Source organism: Penaeus monodon, chromosome 12, assembly GCF_015228065.2.
Source record: "Penaeus monodon isolate SGIC_2016 chromosome 12, NSTDA_Pmon_1, whole genome shotgun sequence".
Classification (NCBI taxonomy): domain Eukaryota; kingdom Metazoa; phylum Arthropoda; class Malacostraca; order Decapoda; family Penaeidae; genus Penaeus; species Penaeus monodon.
This window is the reverse complement of record NC_051397.1, coordinates 40,270,827-40,285,097: the sequence shown is the minus strand read 5'-3', so window position 1 is coordinate 40,285,097 and position 14,271 is coordinate 40,270,827. Positions and strand designations below refer to the sequence as shown.

The following is a 14,271-nucleotide window of genomic DNA, read 5'->3' as shown; positions in this document are numbered from 1 at the left end:
CGAGGGTGCTTCCGTTAAGTGAACAAGCCCAAATGCACAATTTTACGCATGTATTTGCCGTTGCATTGGCCCCTTTTGGGACGTTACTCTGCAATGCCGCCTGCTGGATGTGACCGCTGGCGCCTTGCGTTGTAAAAGAAAGAGGGGTAAAAATAAAAGGCGTGGTTTAACGCCCTGACACGGTTTGGATTTTATTTTTACTGTCACGCGATTGGTTGTGTACAAATGCCGATTGAAATTCTCTTAAATGAAACACGTTTTCCTGTGGATTCTTGTATTATTTTTATTGCTCCCATTCTTTTTCTAGTGTTTTGTCCAAAATCCCAATATCGTATCACAGTCCCTCTCAATTTTATATATTTTTTATTCATGCATTTTCCCTTTTTTCTCTCTCTCTCTCTTATGCATAAGAGCCTCTAATTGGTGTTGTCCGCAGTATTTTTTCCTCAATATTTCCTTACATCGTTCCATCCTTTATTTTTATCTGTCCCTTTTCCCTCAAGTAGTGCTTTTTTGATGCCCAGTCAGTGCTTCAGTTTTATGCTTTGTGGCCTCTTCCTTTGTCGTTTTGTCTCCCAATGTTACTATTGTTCTATATCGCGGCGTTACGTACCTGCCAGCGTTACTATTGTCACTATCTCTCAACTTTACTTTGTTACTATTTTCCAACGTTACTATTAACCTCTTTATTTTCTTCAGCTTAACGAAACTCACGAGAAAGATTTTTTTCCCACTTTTTTCGAAAAAAGAGACCAGATAATGTTGCAAATATTACCTCCATTAGAGGCTATAAAGATATAAACTGCTTAGAAGCAAAGTTCAGGTAAAGAATACGTTGTGCACGATATGTCCTTGAAATATTTCCAAAAAGGAAGAGGGAGGGGGAGGAAATAAAAAAGGGCAGGGAGAAGGGAAGAAAATGATAAAATGATTTGCTTTTATTCTGGTAACAATTCAGATTCATAGTTGTATAGATTAATTTAACATAACTATTACCCATGAACATTTACAGAATTATTAATTCGACGAACCGTATTCATGTTAACAAATGTGGGAAAGGTATGAATGAAAATGAATATCTCTTGTATCGTGAAGATGTTCCCATTCTCATTCTACCTTTTCTACGTATCAGTTTAATATTTAAGAAAATTTACTCATCACCATTTGTGGAAGTATTGTTTCAACATTCCTTCCCCCAAAAATAAACAATTACTCATTCAACGTTGTAATTATTCATTTAACATTTACAATTATTAATTCAACATTTGTGGAATTACTCGTTCCACATTCAAAAATTTTACCTCAACATCGTAGAATGATTCCTTTAAATTTTAAACCTTTTTTTTTTTTTTTTTTTTTTTTTTTTAATAGGCGCCAGGTGTGTCCAAACTATGATGAGCATTTGCCATAAATCAAATCATAATTAAAGACAGATAACAGTCATTACTGAAATGGCGAGTCCATAAAGATCCAACAGCTTTTAAAGACACTACATAACTGAATGCATTACTTATCATATGTTTATATAAATTACAGAATATTTAAGCGAAACCCATGTTTTGGGTTATAATTTTGTTTGTATGATAATTTTTGTGCGGGTGAGCAACGTAATCTTTAAGTGGATAGGACCACGTGTCTCAAAACCTCAAAGGACCAAAAACCCGGGTATCCAAAACTGGGATCGGGCGAAACGGGGTATCGCATACCGGGGGTTAGCGAATTGGATATCAAACGGTTTGATTGATCCCCTTTTAAAAATCTTATAATATTAAAAGTAAATTAATGCAAAAGATATGTCGGAATTGCTTATCAGTAGAAAATTTGATGTTTTTGACTATACCTACTGCTAAGAATAACAGTTACAGGTTAAATGTACGCTGTTATAAGCGCTACTTAAAGTGTATCTGGTGATGAAAACTAAAGAAAAGCATAGGGAGTTATTATATCAGATATGAGAGGGGGGTTAAATGCAAAACACTGAGTCTTCTAATAATAATGACATCAAAAAAAATCATAATGATGGTAATAAAAATGATAAATGATAAAAATACTAATGAAATAATAATGATAAAATTATCGTGATGATTATGATAAGGTAAGGCAAAAATAATGAGAATAGTAATTACGATGTAATTTATAAAATAAAAAATGATAGTAGCACAGCAGCAGTAGTATGTTGTATCAGCTGTGCTAGTAGTAATAGTAGTAATGATAAATAGTGGTCTTGCTAAATCATTTTTCCTCCTCTTGGTTCTCGGGTGAAATATTGCATTATTAAACACGATATGTAAGAGAGGAACATACACGCATAATAACCACACAATAACGATTATAAACCTAGAATCCACAACTGCGAGATTCAATAACCAAAATTCAGATTTTGGGATCGCTGTATATCTAGGATATCATTATTATATGATAATCAACTCCCCGTGGATATGGCAAAATATGATCCCGGTGGTTCCAATCGCATTGCCTTGTAGCTTAGGAAGAGTAATTAGCATTTTACTAGGATTCATAAGTTTTGATAGACAAAGTTGACGATAAAATATATATATATATATATATATATATATATATTAAAAAAAAAAAAGATATATATATATATATATATATATATATATATTATATTTGTGTGGTGTGGGTGTGTGTGTGTTGTGTGTGTGTGTGTGTGTGTTTTGTGGGTGTGTGTGTGTGTGTGTGTTCCATGTACGTATGTAGGTATTATATAGTGCCCGAAGCAATAAATCTTTTAACAGGATTAATGCAACATCATAGACCCGTAAGCAATGGGAAGGCACCATCCGGCCAAAATAGGATGATAATAATTGTCAAAAAGTCTTGCCAAGTTAGATCTGAAATATTCTTTTTCCCTGCAGATGACTACAATAGAGTGGTTCTTGACCCTCTGCCAGACTCCCCAGATTCAACTACATCAACGCTTCCTATGTCGATGTAAGTTCGCCGAACGTCTTACATCCGTTGATATTAGCCCCTTTAGGTGGCTGTGTGAATATCAATGAATAGTATTATACCAAATGCGTGTGTTATATATCATATTAGGGGGGGGGGTGTTTTTGTTTGTGTGTGTGTGTGTTGTTGTGTGTGTGTGTGTGTGTGTGTTGTGTGTGCATATATGTTTGCACAAATTTACACGTATATCCTTCTTCTTGCACACAGAGCCTGCTAAAACCCAAAGCGTACGTCGCGACGCAAGGTCCTCTGGAGAACACCATCGCCGACTTCTGGAGAATGGGGTGGCAGGAGAAAACAGACTTATTGTGATGCTCACCAAGATTTTTGATTTCTTAAGGTGGGGCAAGCTCGTAAATCATAATCTTTAATCATGTTGTATATATAAAATTTTAAAATATATATATATATTATATATTATATATATATATATATATATATATATATATATATATAGATATATATGCATAGTATAAAATGTGTTAATTATATTTTTATATAATATATATATAATATATTATATATATATATAATTTATATATTAAAAATTATTTTATGTATCATTTTATTTTAAAATATTATATATATATATATATATTATATATATTTTTAATATAATATAATTGTATATATGTATATATATATATATATAGATTAATGCATATTAGACATGGTGTATACATGTGTATATATGTGGTATATATATATATATATATATATATATATATTATAATATATATATATAATATATATATATATTATATATAAATATATTATATATATATATAGCATATTATGCATATGTATATTATATATATATATATATATATAGATAATATATATAATTGGTATTCTGTATTAGATTTTATTTATATTCTATATATATAATTAGATATATATATATTATATATATATTATAATGTATATATATATATATATATATATATATATATATTTTATAAAAAAAAAAAAATAATGATATATAATATATATATCTATATATATATATATTATATATATGCATATATATATATGTATAATATATTATATATATAATATAGTATATATATATAATATATATATAAATATAATAGATTTATATTATATATATATAATATATATATGTTGTGTGTGTGTGTGTGTGATGTGTGTGTACTATATGTACATATATATATATATAATCCTATATTATATAATATATCTATATCTATATCTATCTATTATCTATATATATATATTAGTAATATATCTAATATATATATACTTATATTATATATCCTATATATTATATATATATATATATATCTATATTATATAATTATATATAATGAATAATAAATGAAAATATATATACATCTATACAATTATATATATCTATATAGATATATATATATAATATATATATACATATCCATATGCATACATTAGTGCATATATCTATATAGTATATCTATATATATCTAATATATAGTATATATATTTATATATATATAAATGTCTAAATAATCTATATACCATTATCATCTCTATGGAAATAAAATCATATATCTACCTCTCTTAACACTTCTCGTTATATTCATATCATATATTATCCTAATATATATACTATATCATAATAGTATAGTCATACCTCTCTATCTATATCTACGATTATATATATCTGCCTCTAACTCCCTCCTACTCAGCCTATATACCATTTCATAATATATATATATATATAATTATTATATATATCGTATATATATATAATATATCTGAAAATATACTATATATATAATATATATATATAATATACATAGTGCCATACATATTATATATATAATACTACATATATATTATTATTTTTATAGTATACTATATATAATTATTATATATATATAATATATATATATATATACTATATATATATATATATATATATAGCTATATATATATATAATACAACATATATACACATGTATACATATGTATACATATTCATATATATATATATATATGGATATATGGTTATATGTATATATAAATATATATATATATATATACTATATAATATAATATATATATATATAACCCACACACACATGACTTATGAGTATGATTTACGAGCTTTGCCTCACCTTAATTAAATCAAAAGTCTTGGTGAGCTCACAATAAGTCTCGTTTTCTCCTGCCACACCCATTTCGCCAGATTTCGTCGATGGTGTTCTCCAGAGGACTTTGCGTCCGCGACGTACGCTTTGGGTGTTAGCATGCTCTGTGTGCAAGAAGATAGGATATACGTGTAAATTTGTGCAAACATATGCACACACACACCAACACACCACACACACACAAACCACACACACACAACACAAGCATAAACACCCATATGGATATATAACACACGCATTTTTTGGATAATACTATTTCCATTGATATTACACAGCACCTAAACGGGCTAATATCAACGGATGTAAGACGTTTCGGCGAACTTACATCGACTAGGAAGCGTTTTGATGTAGTCGGAATCTGGAGTCTGGCAGAGGCTCAAGAACTCACTCTATTGTAGTCATCTGCAAGAAAAAGAATATTTCAGATCTAACTTGCAAGACTTCTTGACAATTTTATCATCCTATTTTGCCAATGGGTGCCTTCGATTGCTGGACGGGTCTATGATGTTTCATTAATCCTGTTATAAAGATTTTATTGCTTCGGACCTATATAATGACCTACATACGTACATGGACACACACACACACACACCCACACACACACACCCGAGCAGACACGACACACCCGACCACACACACACACCACACACATATATATATATATATATATATATATATATATATAGTATATATATAATATATATATATATATGTATGGTATATATATATATATATATATAATATAATATAATATATATATATATATATATATATATATATATCGTCAACTTTGTCTATCAACACTTATGAATCCTAGTAAAATGCTAATTACTCTTCCTAAGCTACAAGGCAATCGATTGGAACCACCTGTAGCATATGTTTTCATATCCACGGGGAGTTGATTATCATTAATAATGATATTCCTACGATGAACAGCGATCCATATCTGAATTTTGTTATATGAAATCTCGCAGTTGTGTATTCTAGGATATAATCGTTATTGCTGTGGTTTTATATTGCTGTGTATGTTCCTCCCTCTTAACATATCGTGGATTAAATAAATGCAATCCATTTCCACCCGAGAACACAACGAGGAGGAAAAATGTTTTAGCAAGACCACTATCTTATCATTACTACATTACTACTAGCACAGCTGATACAACTTACTACTACTGCTGCTGCTTTGCTTACTATCATGGTTTTTTATGTTATCAAATATCATCGAATTACTATTCTCATTATAATTGCCCTTACCCTTAAATCATAATTCATCACGTCCTTTTTATCATTATTATATTCATTAGTATTATTATCATTATCTTTTTATTACCATCATTATGATTATTTTTGATGTCATTATTATTTAGCAGACCTCAGTGATTTGCCTTTAACCCCCTCTCATATCTGTATATAATTAACTCACTATGCTTTTTATTAGTTTTCATCACCAGATAACATTATAAGTAGCCTGCTTTCTAACAGCGTCATTTAACCTGTAACTGTATTTCTTAGCAGTATAGTCTAGTCAAAACAGTCCAAATCTTCTACTGTAAGCAATTCCGACATATCTTTTGTCATAATTTTACTACTTAATATTTATAAGATATTTAAGGGATCAATCAAACCGTTTTATATCCAATTCGCTACACCGGTCTGCGTACCCGTTTCGCCCGATCCCAGTTTTGGATACCCGGTTTTGGTCTTTGTATGAGATACCTCGTTCGACCTACCCCAGTACAGGATACTGAGAGCACGTTGGGTATGAAACGCTATGACTGATCCACTTAAAGATTACGTTGCTCATCCAAAACGCACAAAATTATCATCACAAACAAATTATAACCAACATGGGATTCGCTTAGAATATTCTGTAAATTTATATAACATATATACATATGCATTCAGTTATGTGTGTCATAAAAGCTGTTTGGATCTTTATGGACTCGCCATTTCAGTAATGACTGTTTCTGTCTTTAATTATGAAGTGTTTATGTCAATGCTCATCATAGTTTGGACACCCCTGGCGCCTATTACAACAAAAAAAAAAAAAAAAAAAAAAAGGTTTGAATGTTGAAGGAATCATTTCTACAGATGGTGAGGTAATAATTTTTTTTGAATGTGGAACGAGTCATTTCCACAATGTTGAATTAATATTGGTTTAAATGTTAAATAATAACTTACCAACGTTGAATGAGTAATTGTTGATTTTGGGGGGAAGGACTGTTTCAACAATACTTCCACAATGGTGCATGAGTAACTTTCTAATATTAAACTGCTACGTAGAAAGGTTATGAATGAGAATGAACATCTTCACGATACATAGAGATATTCATTTTCATTCATACCTTTCTACATTTGTTAACATGAATACGGTTCGTGGGGGGCGAATTAATACTTCTGTAAATGTCCATTGGTAATAGTTACTGTTAAATTAATCTATACAATATGAATCATGAATTGTTTACAGAGAAAAAAGCAAATCATTTCTCATTTTCTCCTTCTCCCTGCTTTCTTATTTCCTCCCCCTCCCCACTTCCTTTCCTGGAAATATTGCAAGACATATCTGTGTCAAACAACGTATTCTTGACCTGAACTTTGCTTCTAACAGTTTTATATCTTTTATAGCCTCTATGGAGGTAATTCTTTCCAACATTTATCTGGTCTCGTTTTTCGAACTATGGGAAAAAAATCTTTCTCGTGAGTTTCGTTAAGCTGAGAAAATAAAGAAGGTTAATAGTAACGTTTTTGGAAGATGTAACAAAAGTGTAAAGTTGAGAGATAGTGACAATAGTAACGCTGGCAGGTACGTAACGCCGCGATATAGTAACATAGTAACATTGGGAGACAAAACGACAAAGGAAGAGGCCACAAGCATAAACTGAAGCACTGACTGGCATCAAAAAGCAACTACTGAGGAAGATGGTACAGATCAATAACTAAAGGATGGAACGATGTAAGGAATATCTGCGGAAAAAAATACTGCGGACCAACACCATTAAGGCTCTTATGCAGTAAGACGGAGAGAGAGAAAATGAATATGCCATGAATAATAAATTATAAAATTGAGAGGACTGTGATACTATATTTGGGATGTGGACAACACTAGAACAGAATTGAGGAGCAATAACATAATACAGAATCCACAGACGTGTTATTCATTTAAGAGAAATTTCAATCGGCATTTGGTACACAACCAATCGCGTGACATTGTAAAAATAAAATCCAAACCGTGTTCCATGGGCGTTTAAACCCCCGCCTTTTTTTTGTTTTTTTACACCTTACTTTTTACAACGCAAGGCGCCAGCGGTCACATCCAGCAGGCGGCATTGCAGAGTAACCGTCCATAAAAGGGCCAATGCAACGTGGCATACATGCGTAAACAGTTGTGTCATTAGGGACTTGTTCACTTACACGGAAGCACCCTCTTGTCTGGTTTCTTGAGTTCGTTGCCTCCTTGGAGCGCGTGCCGCATGGAGTGGCACTCCACCTTCGTCGCCATCTCGGGAGGAGCGGGGTTAGGGCCGTCCATGAACGACGTCATGGAGCTTAATCATTTCGATACTATAATCTGTAAGGAATATATATATATATATACTATATATATATATATATATATAATATATATATATATATATATATATAATATATATATAGATATATGTATGTGTTTGTGGTGTGTGTGTGTGTTGTGTGTGAGAGAGAGATAGTGTGTGTTTGTGTTGGTGTGTGTGTTATGTTATTGGTGTGTTTGTTCTGTGGCGGTGTGTGTGTGTGTTTTGGTGTGTGAGATAGTGTGTTGTGTGTTTTTGTGTGTGATTGTGTGTGTGTGTTGTGGTGTGTATGTGTAATGTGTGGTACTGGCGTGTGATGTGTGTGTGTGTGGTAAGTTTTTACATGGTTATATCCTCTGAAATCAGAATCTCCCGCAACCAATTTAAACTCTCCGATCCACCTTCCCTTTGAAACATTCCAACTTAACAGCAACCCTCCCACTCTTATCTCTTTTTAATCTATCTATACTATGCACATCTCCTTATTTATCTATCCATCTTTTATTCACACATACACTATCTACTTGAATCCGATTTCACGCCTGGAACGTCACCGAGCGAGAAGGAGGGATAAGTCTCCTCGTAGGCATCTGACTTGGCGCTAGACGCTCTGGCGATTCCGGGAATTTGGGATACTAACCTCTCTGCATTCTGTCTATTTGTCTTCTATCTGTCTGTCTGTCTATCTGCCCGGCCTGTCTGTCTATTTGTCTGTCGATCTGTCTGTCCTGTCTATCTGCCTGCCTGTCTGTCTATTTGTCTGTCTGACTTTCTGCTGTCCTGTCTATTTGTCTGTCTGTCTATCTGTCTGTTTGACGGTCTGTCTATCTGTCCGTCTGACTGTATGTCTATCTGAACGGGGGGGGGACGTCCGTCTGTTTGCTATCTGTATATCTATTTATCTGTCTGATTGTCTGTCTATCTGTCCTGATTGTCTGACCGCCTGTATATCTGTCTGCCTGTCTTTCTATCTATCTTCTTTCTGTATGACTGTCTGTCCTGTCTGTTTGTCCTGTCCGTCCCTGTCTGTCTATCTGTCTGTATTCCTTAACTCTACCATCTATTTTTTCTATCTTTATATCTGTCCTGTCTGTCTGTCTGTCTATCTTATTTTTACTATCGCCTGTTTATTTTATCTATTTTTATATCTGTCATCTGCCTGTCTGTCCCTATCTGCCTGACTGTCTATTTATCTGTTTGACCCTTTGACTATTTGCCGTTTAATTACTACTTGTATATCTTCTGTTTTCTGTCTGCCTGACTATCTATCGCTGTCTTTTGATATCTACCTATTTATTATTCCTATTTTTATTCTGTCAATCTGTGTATCTCTCTGTCTCTCTTATCTGTCTTCTCTTTATCTTCTGCTGTCTATAAATCTACCTATCTATTCTCTCTCTCGTCTCTCTCTCTCTCTCCGTCCTCTCTCTCTCGTCTCTCTCTCTCTTCTCCCTCTCCTCTCGTCTCCTTCCTCTCTCTCTCTTCTCTCTCTATATCTATCTATATATCTAATATATATATATATGTATGTGTGTGTGTTTGTGTGGTGTGTGTGTGTTTGTGTGTGGTGTTTGTGTGTGTGTGTTATGCAATGTGTTATATATATGTGTGTGTGTGTGTGTGTGTGTGTGTTGTGTGTGTGTGTGGTGTGTGTGTGTGTGTGGTGTGGTGTGTGTGTGTGTGTGTGTGTGGTGTGTGTCCATGTATAAATGGAGAATAGAGAAATTAGAGAGATAAAGAGAGAGAGAGGGAGAGAGAGAGAGAGAGAGAGAGAGAGAGAGAGAGAGAGAGAGAGGAGAAGAGTATTCACTCAAAGCTCTAAACAATAACTAACACGATTCGAACATACTCACCCCTAGTAACACATCTACAACTTTGTGAATTATATCATACCAGTTCTGTCCATAGTAAATTCCATACGTACTCTCAGAATAGCATTTACTACGTGATCTACATAAAAGTCATAATAAACTGAGAGCAATAGAGCATTTATTTAGACATTCGCAAAGACCGAAATCTCATGGAAATGGTTTCAGTCCTTTTTATATTTTATATTTCTTTTTCATATTTTTTACTTTGGACGTGGATATTTATTATTCATATTTTCCTATTCATATTAGTCATAACGAATTATTCATTTATTCTTATTATTATCACCGTTATATTATTAATTATTTTTTTTTTTGCATTGATCACCATCATTATCTCTATAGCGATAATAACAATTAACGCAATACCGCTGACTAGCAACGTATAAAAGTGATTATTTACAAAGCGAGTTTTTGTGTTTTGACTCTAATATTAAATATATAACGTCTATTGTCTTGCGTCATTTTCCGTAAAGCAAGTAAGAAACAGTGTTAAATCACGTCTTTTATTCGTGAAAATAATCTTCGTTTCTGTCCCAAAATACAGTGCGAAATCAGGCCTAAATAACGTCTCTTTGCCATTTTCTAAAAAGAAAAAGGAAGAAAAGAAAGAAAAAGAAAAAAGAAAAAAAAATACCGTACGGAAAAGAATCTTGGCAAGCTGACACGTTTTTATATCATTATTCATTAATTATTATTATTATATTATTATTATTATTACCTTTGCTTTTTAATGCCTTTTAAGTCGTTTGGATCTCTCTACTACCCCAAAGCCGCCCTTTCAGTGGCTCGCCCCCTTCTCTATTTCTTTTCTCCCTCTTGTTGTCTTCTGTCTGTCTATGATCCCTTTTACATAGTTTCATAGGATAATTCAGGCTTTAGATTAGGTTTACGGGCTCTTTGTCCGACCCAAGGGCATGAGAGGTCATTTGGGAAGGCCGTTTCTCAATACAGTTCTGATTTTTTTTTTTTTTTTTATTTTTTTATTAGTTATTTTTCCTTGATTGATTTTATGATAAATTTCGATGATTTTGAGTCAGATGCCAAGAAGAACTTCGTTTAATGAAATAACTGGGTGGCTTGTTAAACCTGAATACTTAGCAAGATTATTTGTTGCTCCATTACCTAAAGCAGTAGTAATACATGAATGAATAGAATATGGCATATTATAGCACGTACATAATGTATGAGAATAAGTTGTTTGTAAAAAAAAAAAAAAAAAAAAAAATATATATATATATATATATAATATATATATGATATATATAATATAATTAAATAATAATACATAATAATAATACTAATAATAATAATAAAACATCAGCGTTTTATGGTACACAGATATTTTCACAGTATTTATATAAGTATCAGTTTTGAATTTACCCGTAGCGTGAATGTCGACCTACACATCATATGCAGCCAGGGGTTTGTAAAGCCTATTCTTTTCATTTTTTTTTTCCGTGCAATAAAATTAAATTTCATACTCCATTTGCAACATTTACAAAGGAGAAGAATATATTAATTAATTTTTCAGGAGCCAAGCAAAAATAATCTTTTAGTTTAATGTATGGTACGAATTTATTATATATTTAACCACCATACAATTTACCTACTTCATCACGACGAAACGGTGCCTATAAACTATACACACGAAACACTACAAAATGTTTCACGGTATTTCTGGGCAGGGAAAATCCAAAGAAATAACAAAGAGAAATAGAACAAAAGACAAAGACGGAAATAGTACTTTTTGGTCTAAGATAATTAGCTACTTTTTCATCCACACAAAGGCAATTACCGCGTCGAATCTCAAACGAGAGGAGAGAGAGAGAGGGAGAGAGAGAAGAGAGAGAGAGAGAGAGAGAGAGAGAGAGAGAGAGAGAGAGAGAGAGAGAGGAGAGAGAGAGACAGAGACAGAGAGACAGAAGAGAGTAGAGAGAGAGGAGAGAGAGAGAGAGAGAGAGAGAGAGAGAGCGAGAGAGAGAGAGAGAGACAGAGAGAGAGAGAGAGAGAGAGAGAGAGAAGGCCCTTCAGGAGTACTACTACTCCGATTCCCTAAGCCTCCTCCTCACGTATTCAAAATGAGTGACACTTCCATTACTTACAATTACATATATTACATTTCAAAATTAGGACGAGATTCACATTTTTTTCCTCTCTTGTTTTTTTCAATTTAAGGCCCTTCAGTACTAAACAATTATTATTTTTTCTCTCTCTCAGGAGTAAGGGGAGAAAGAAGAGCTTAACGAAGCCGAAGATAATCCAAGAATAACGGGGGGTGAGTTTGTTCAATATACGGGGGTGAGTTGTCAAATATCTGTTTATTCTCGTCATTCTCATCGTTATAATTTATTCCAGTTATTTTGATTATTCCCGAAAAGAAACTAAACCGACGGCATATTAAAATCATCCCAAAAATTAAAATACTGCAGAACAGAAGTACAATAGATCCTTGAACGAACAAAAGAACAAGACAAATAATGACAGACTTGAGCATCGAGGAAAAGTTAATAAATAAAGCAAAATAAGAAATAAGAATAGTACCCCCCTGCAAAAAAAAAAAAAAAAAAAAGATCATAACACCAGGCAAATAAAATATGAATAAACAAAGCAAATAAACTAGCTCGAGATAATCAAAAAAACACAACAAGAGAAAGAGCAAAAAAAAAAAAAAAAAAAAAAAACATGAAACTCCGGAAAAAAAAAACAGTGGAAGACAACGACAAAAAAGACTCAGAACACAAAAAAATTACAATTAAACAAAACAAAACACAGCCTTCAGAACAGAAACAATGCACAAATAAACTAAAACAAAAATAATCAAGAAAATCCCCAGCCCAGAAATAAAAAACAAACACAAAATATAACAAGAAAATCCACATCAGAAAAATTACAAATAAACAATAAACAAAACAAACAAACAAGAAACTCCAATCAGAAAATTTAAAAAAAACATAAAAAAAACAATTTCACAACACGGAACACATCAAACAATCCCCTCCCCCCCTCGTTTCCCCTACCGGCCCCCCCACCGCCCCGTCCCTCTCCCCTCACCGCTATCCCTCTGCCCCCTCAAAAAAAAAAATAATATATAAATATATATATTGAAATAAAATAAATACACAAACAAACAAAAAAATAACAAACAACAACACACAACAAAAACCTCGAACCACTCACCTGGAACTCGACCTTATAAAGGCTTAGGATACTTCCGATGTTCCGCGCATATCCTCTCGAGATCGCCCGAGTTGATTGTTCGTGGGGATCCACGCGACCGTATGGCTTTTCCTCGTCAGCTGGGCCGTGAGAACGGGTTAATTAGTCTTTGCTTCGTTCGGTGGGTGTGGTGTGTTGTGTTATTATTGTAATTGTGTGTTTTTTTATTGTTTCGTTATTTGTAGTATGTGTTTTTTTATTACTGTTTGTTTATTTATTTTGTTATTGTTTATTAAATTGATTTTACAAGTAAAATCGTGACTTTGACCTCGGGATATAAAAGTATTTCTTATAATAAGAGTGATTATAAAGAAACAGCAAATCTTTTAAGCATTTCCCTCGGTTGCTATAACAACAGGGCTCTTCGAAACTTTTCCCTTCAGTTAATTTTCTATTAATATTAATGATAATGAGAATGGGACGCTATAATAATGATGATGATAGTAATGATAATAAAAAGGATAATGATTGAATGATAGTAATGAAAATAAAGGTAATAATTGCTAATAA

At 32.5% G+C, this 14,271-nt stretch overlaps 1 protein-coding gene across 1 annotated transcript in view; it reads left to right on the top strand.

The window, feature by feature from the left end:
- Positions 1 to 3,285, top strand: part of LOC119579707 (receptor-type tyrosine-protein phosphatase H-like) — a 26,980-nt gene extending 23,695 nt beyond the window's left edge. Inside the window, exons 3-4 of the mRNA XM_037927611.1 lie at positions 2,880 to 2,955; positions 3,183 to 3,285. Coding sequence (XP_037783539.1) covers positions 2,880 to 2,955; positions 3,183 to 3,285 — 179 coding nt within the window. The remainder of the gene's footprint in view (positions 1 to 2,879; positions 2,956 to 3,182) is intronic.
- Positions 3,286 to 14,271: the final 10,986 nt, after the last annotated feature.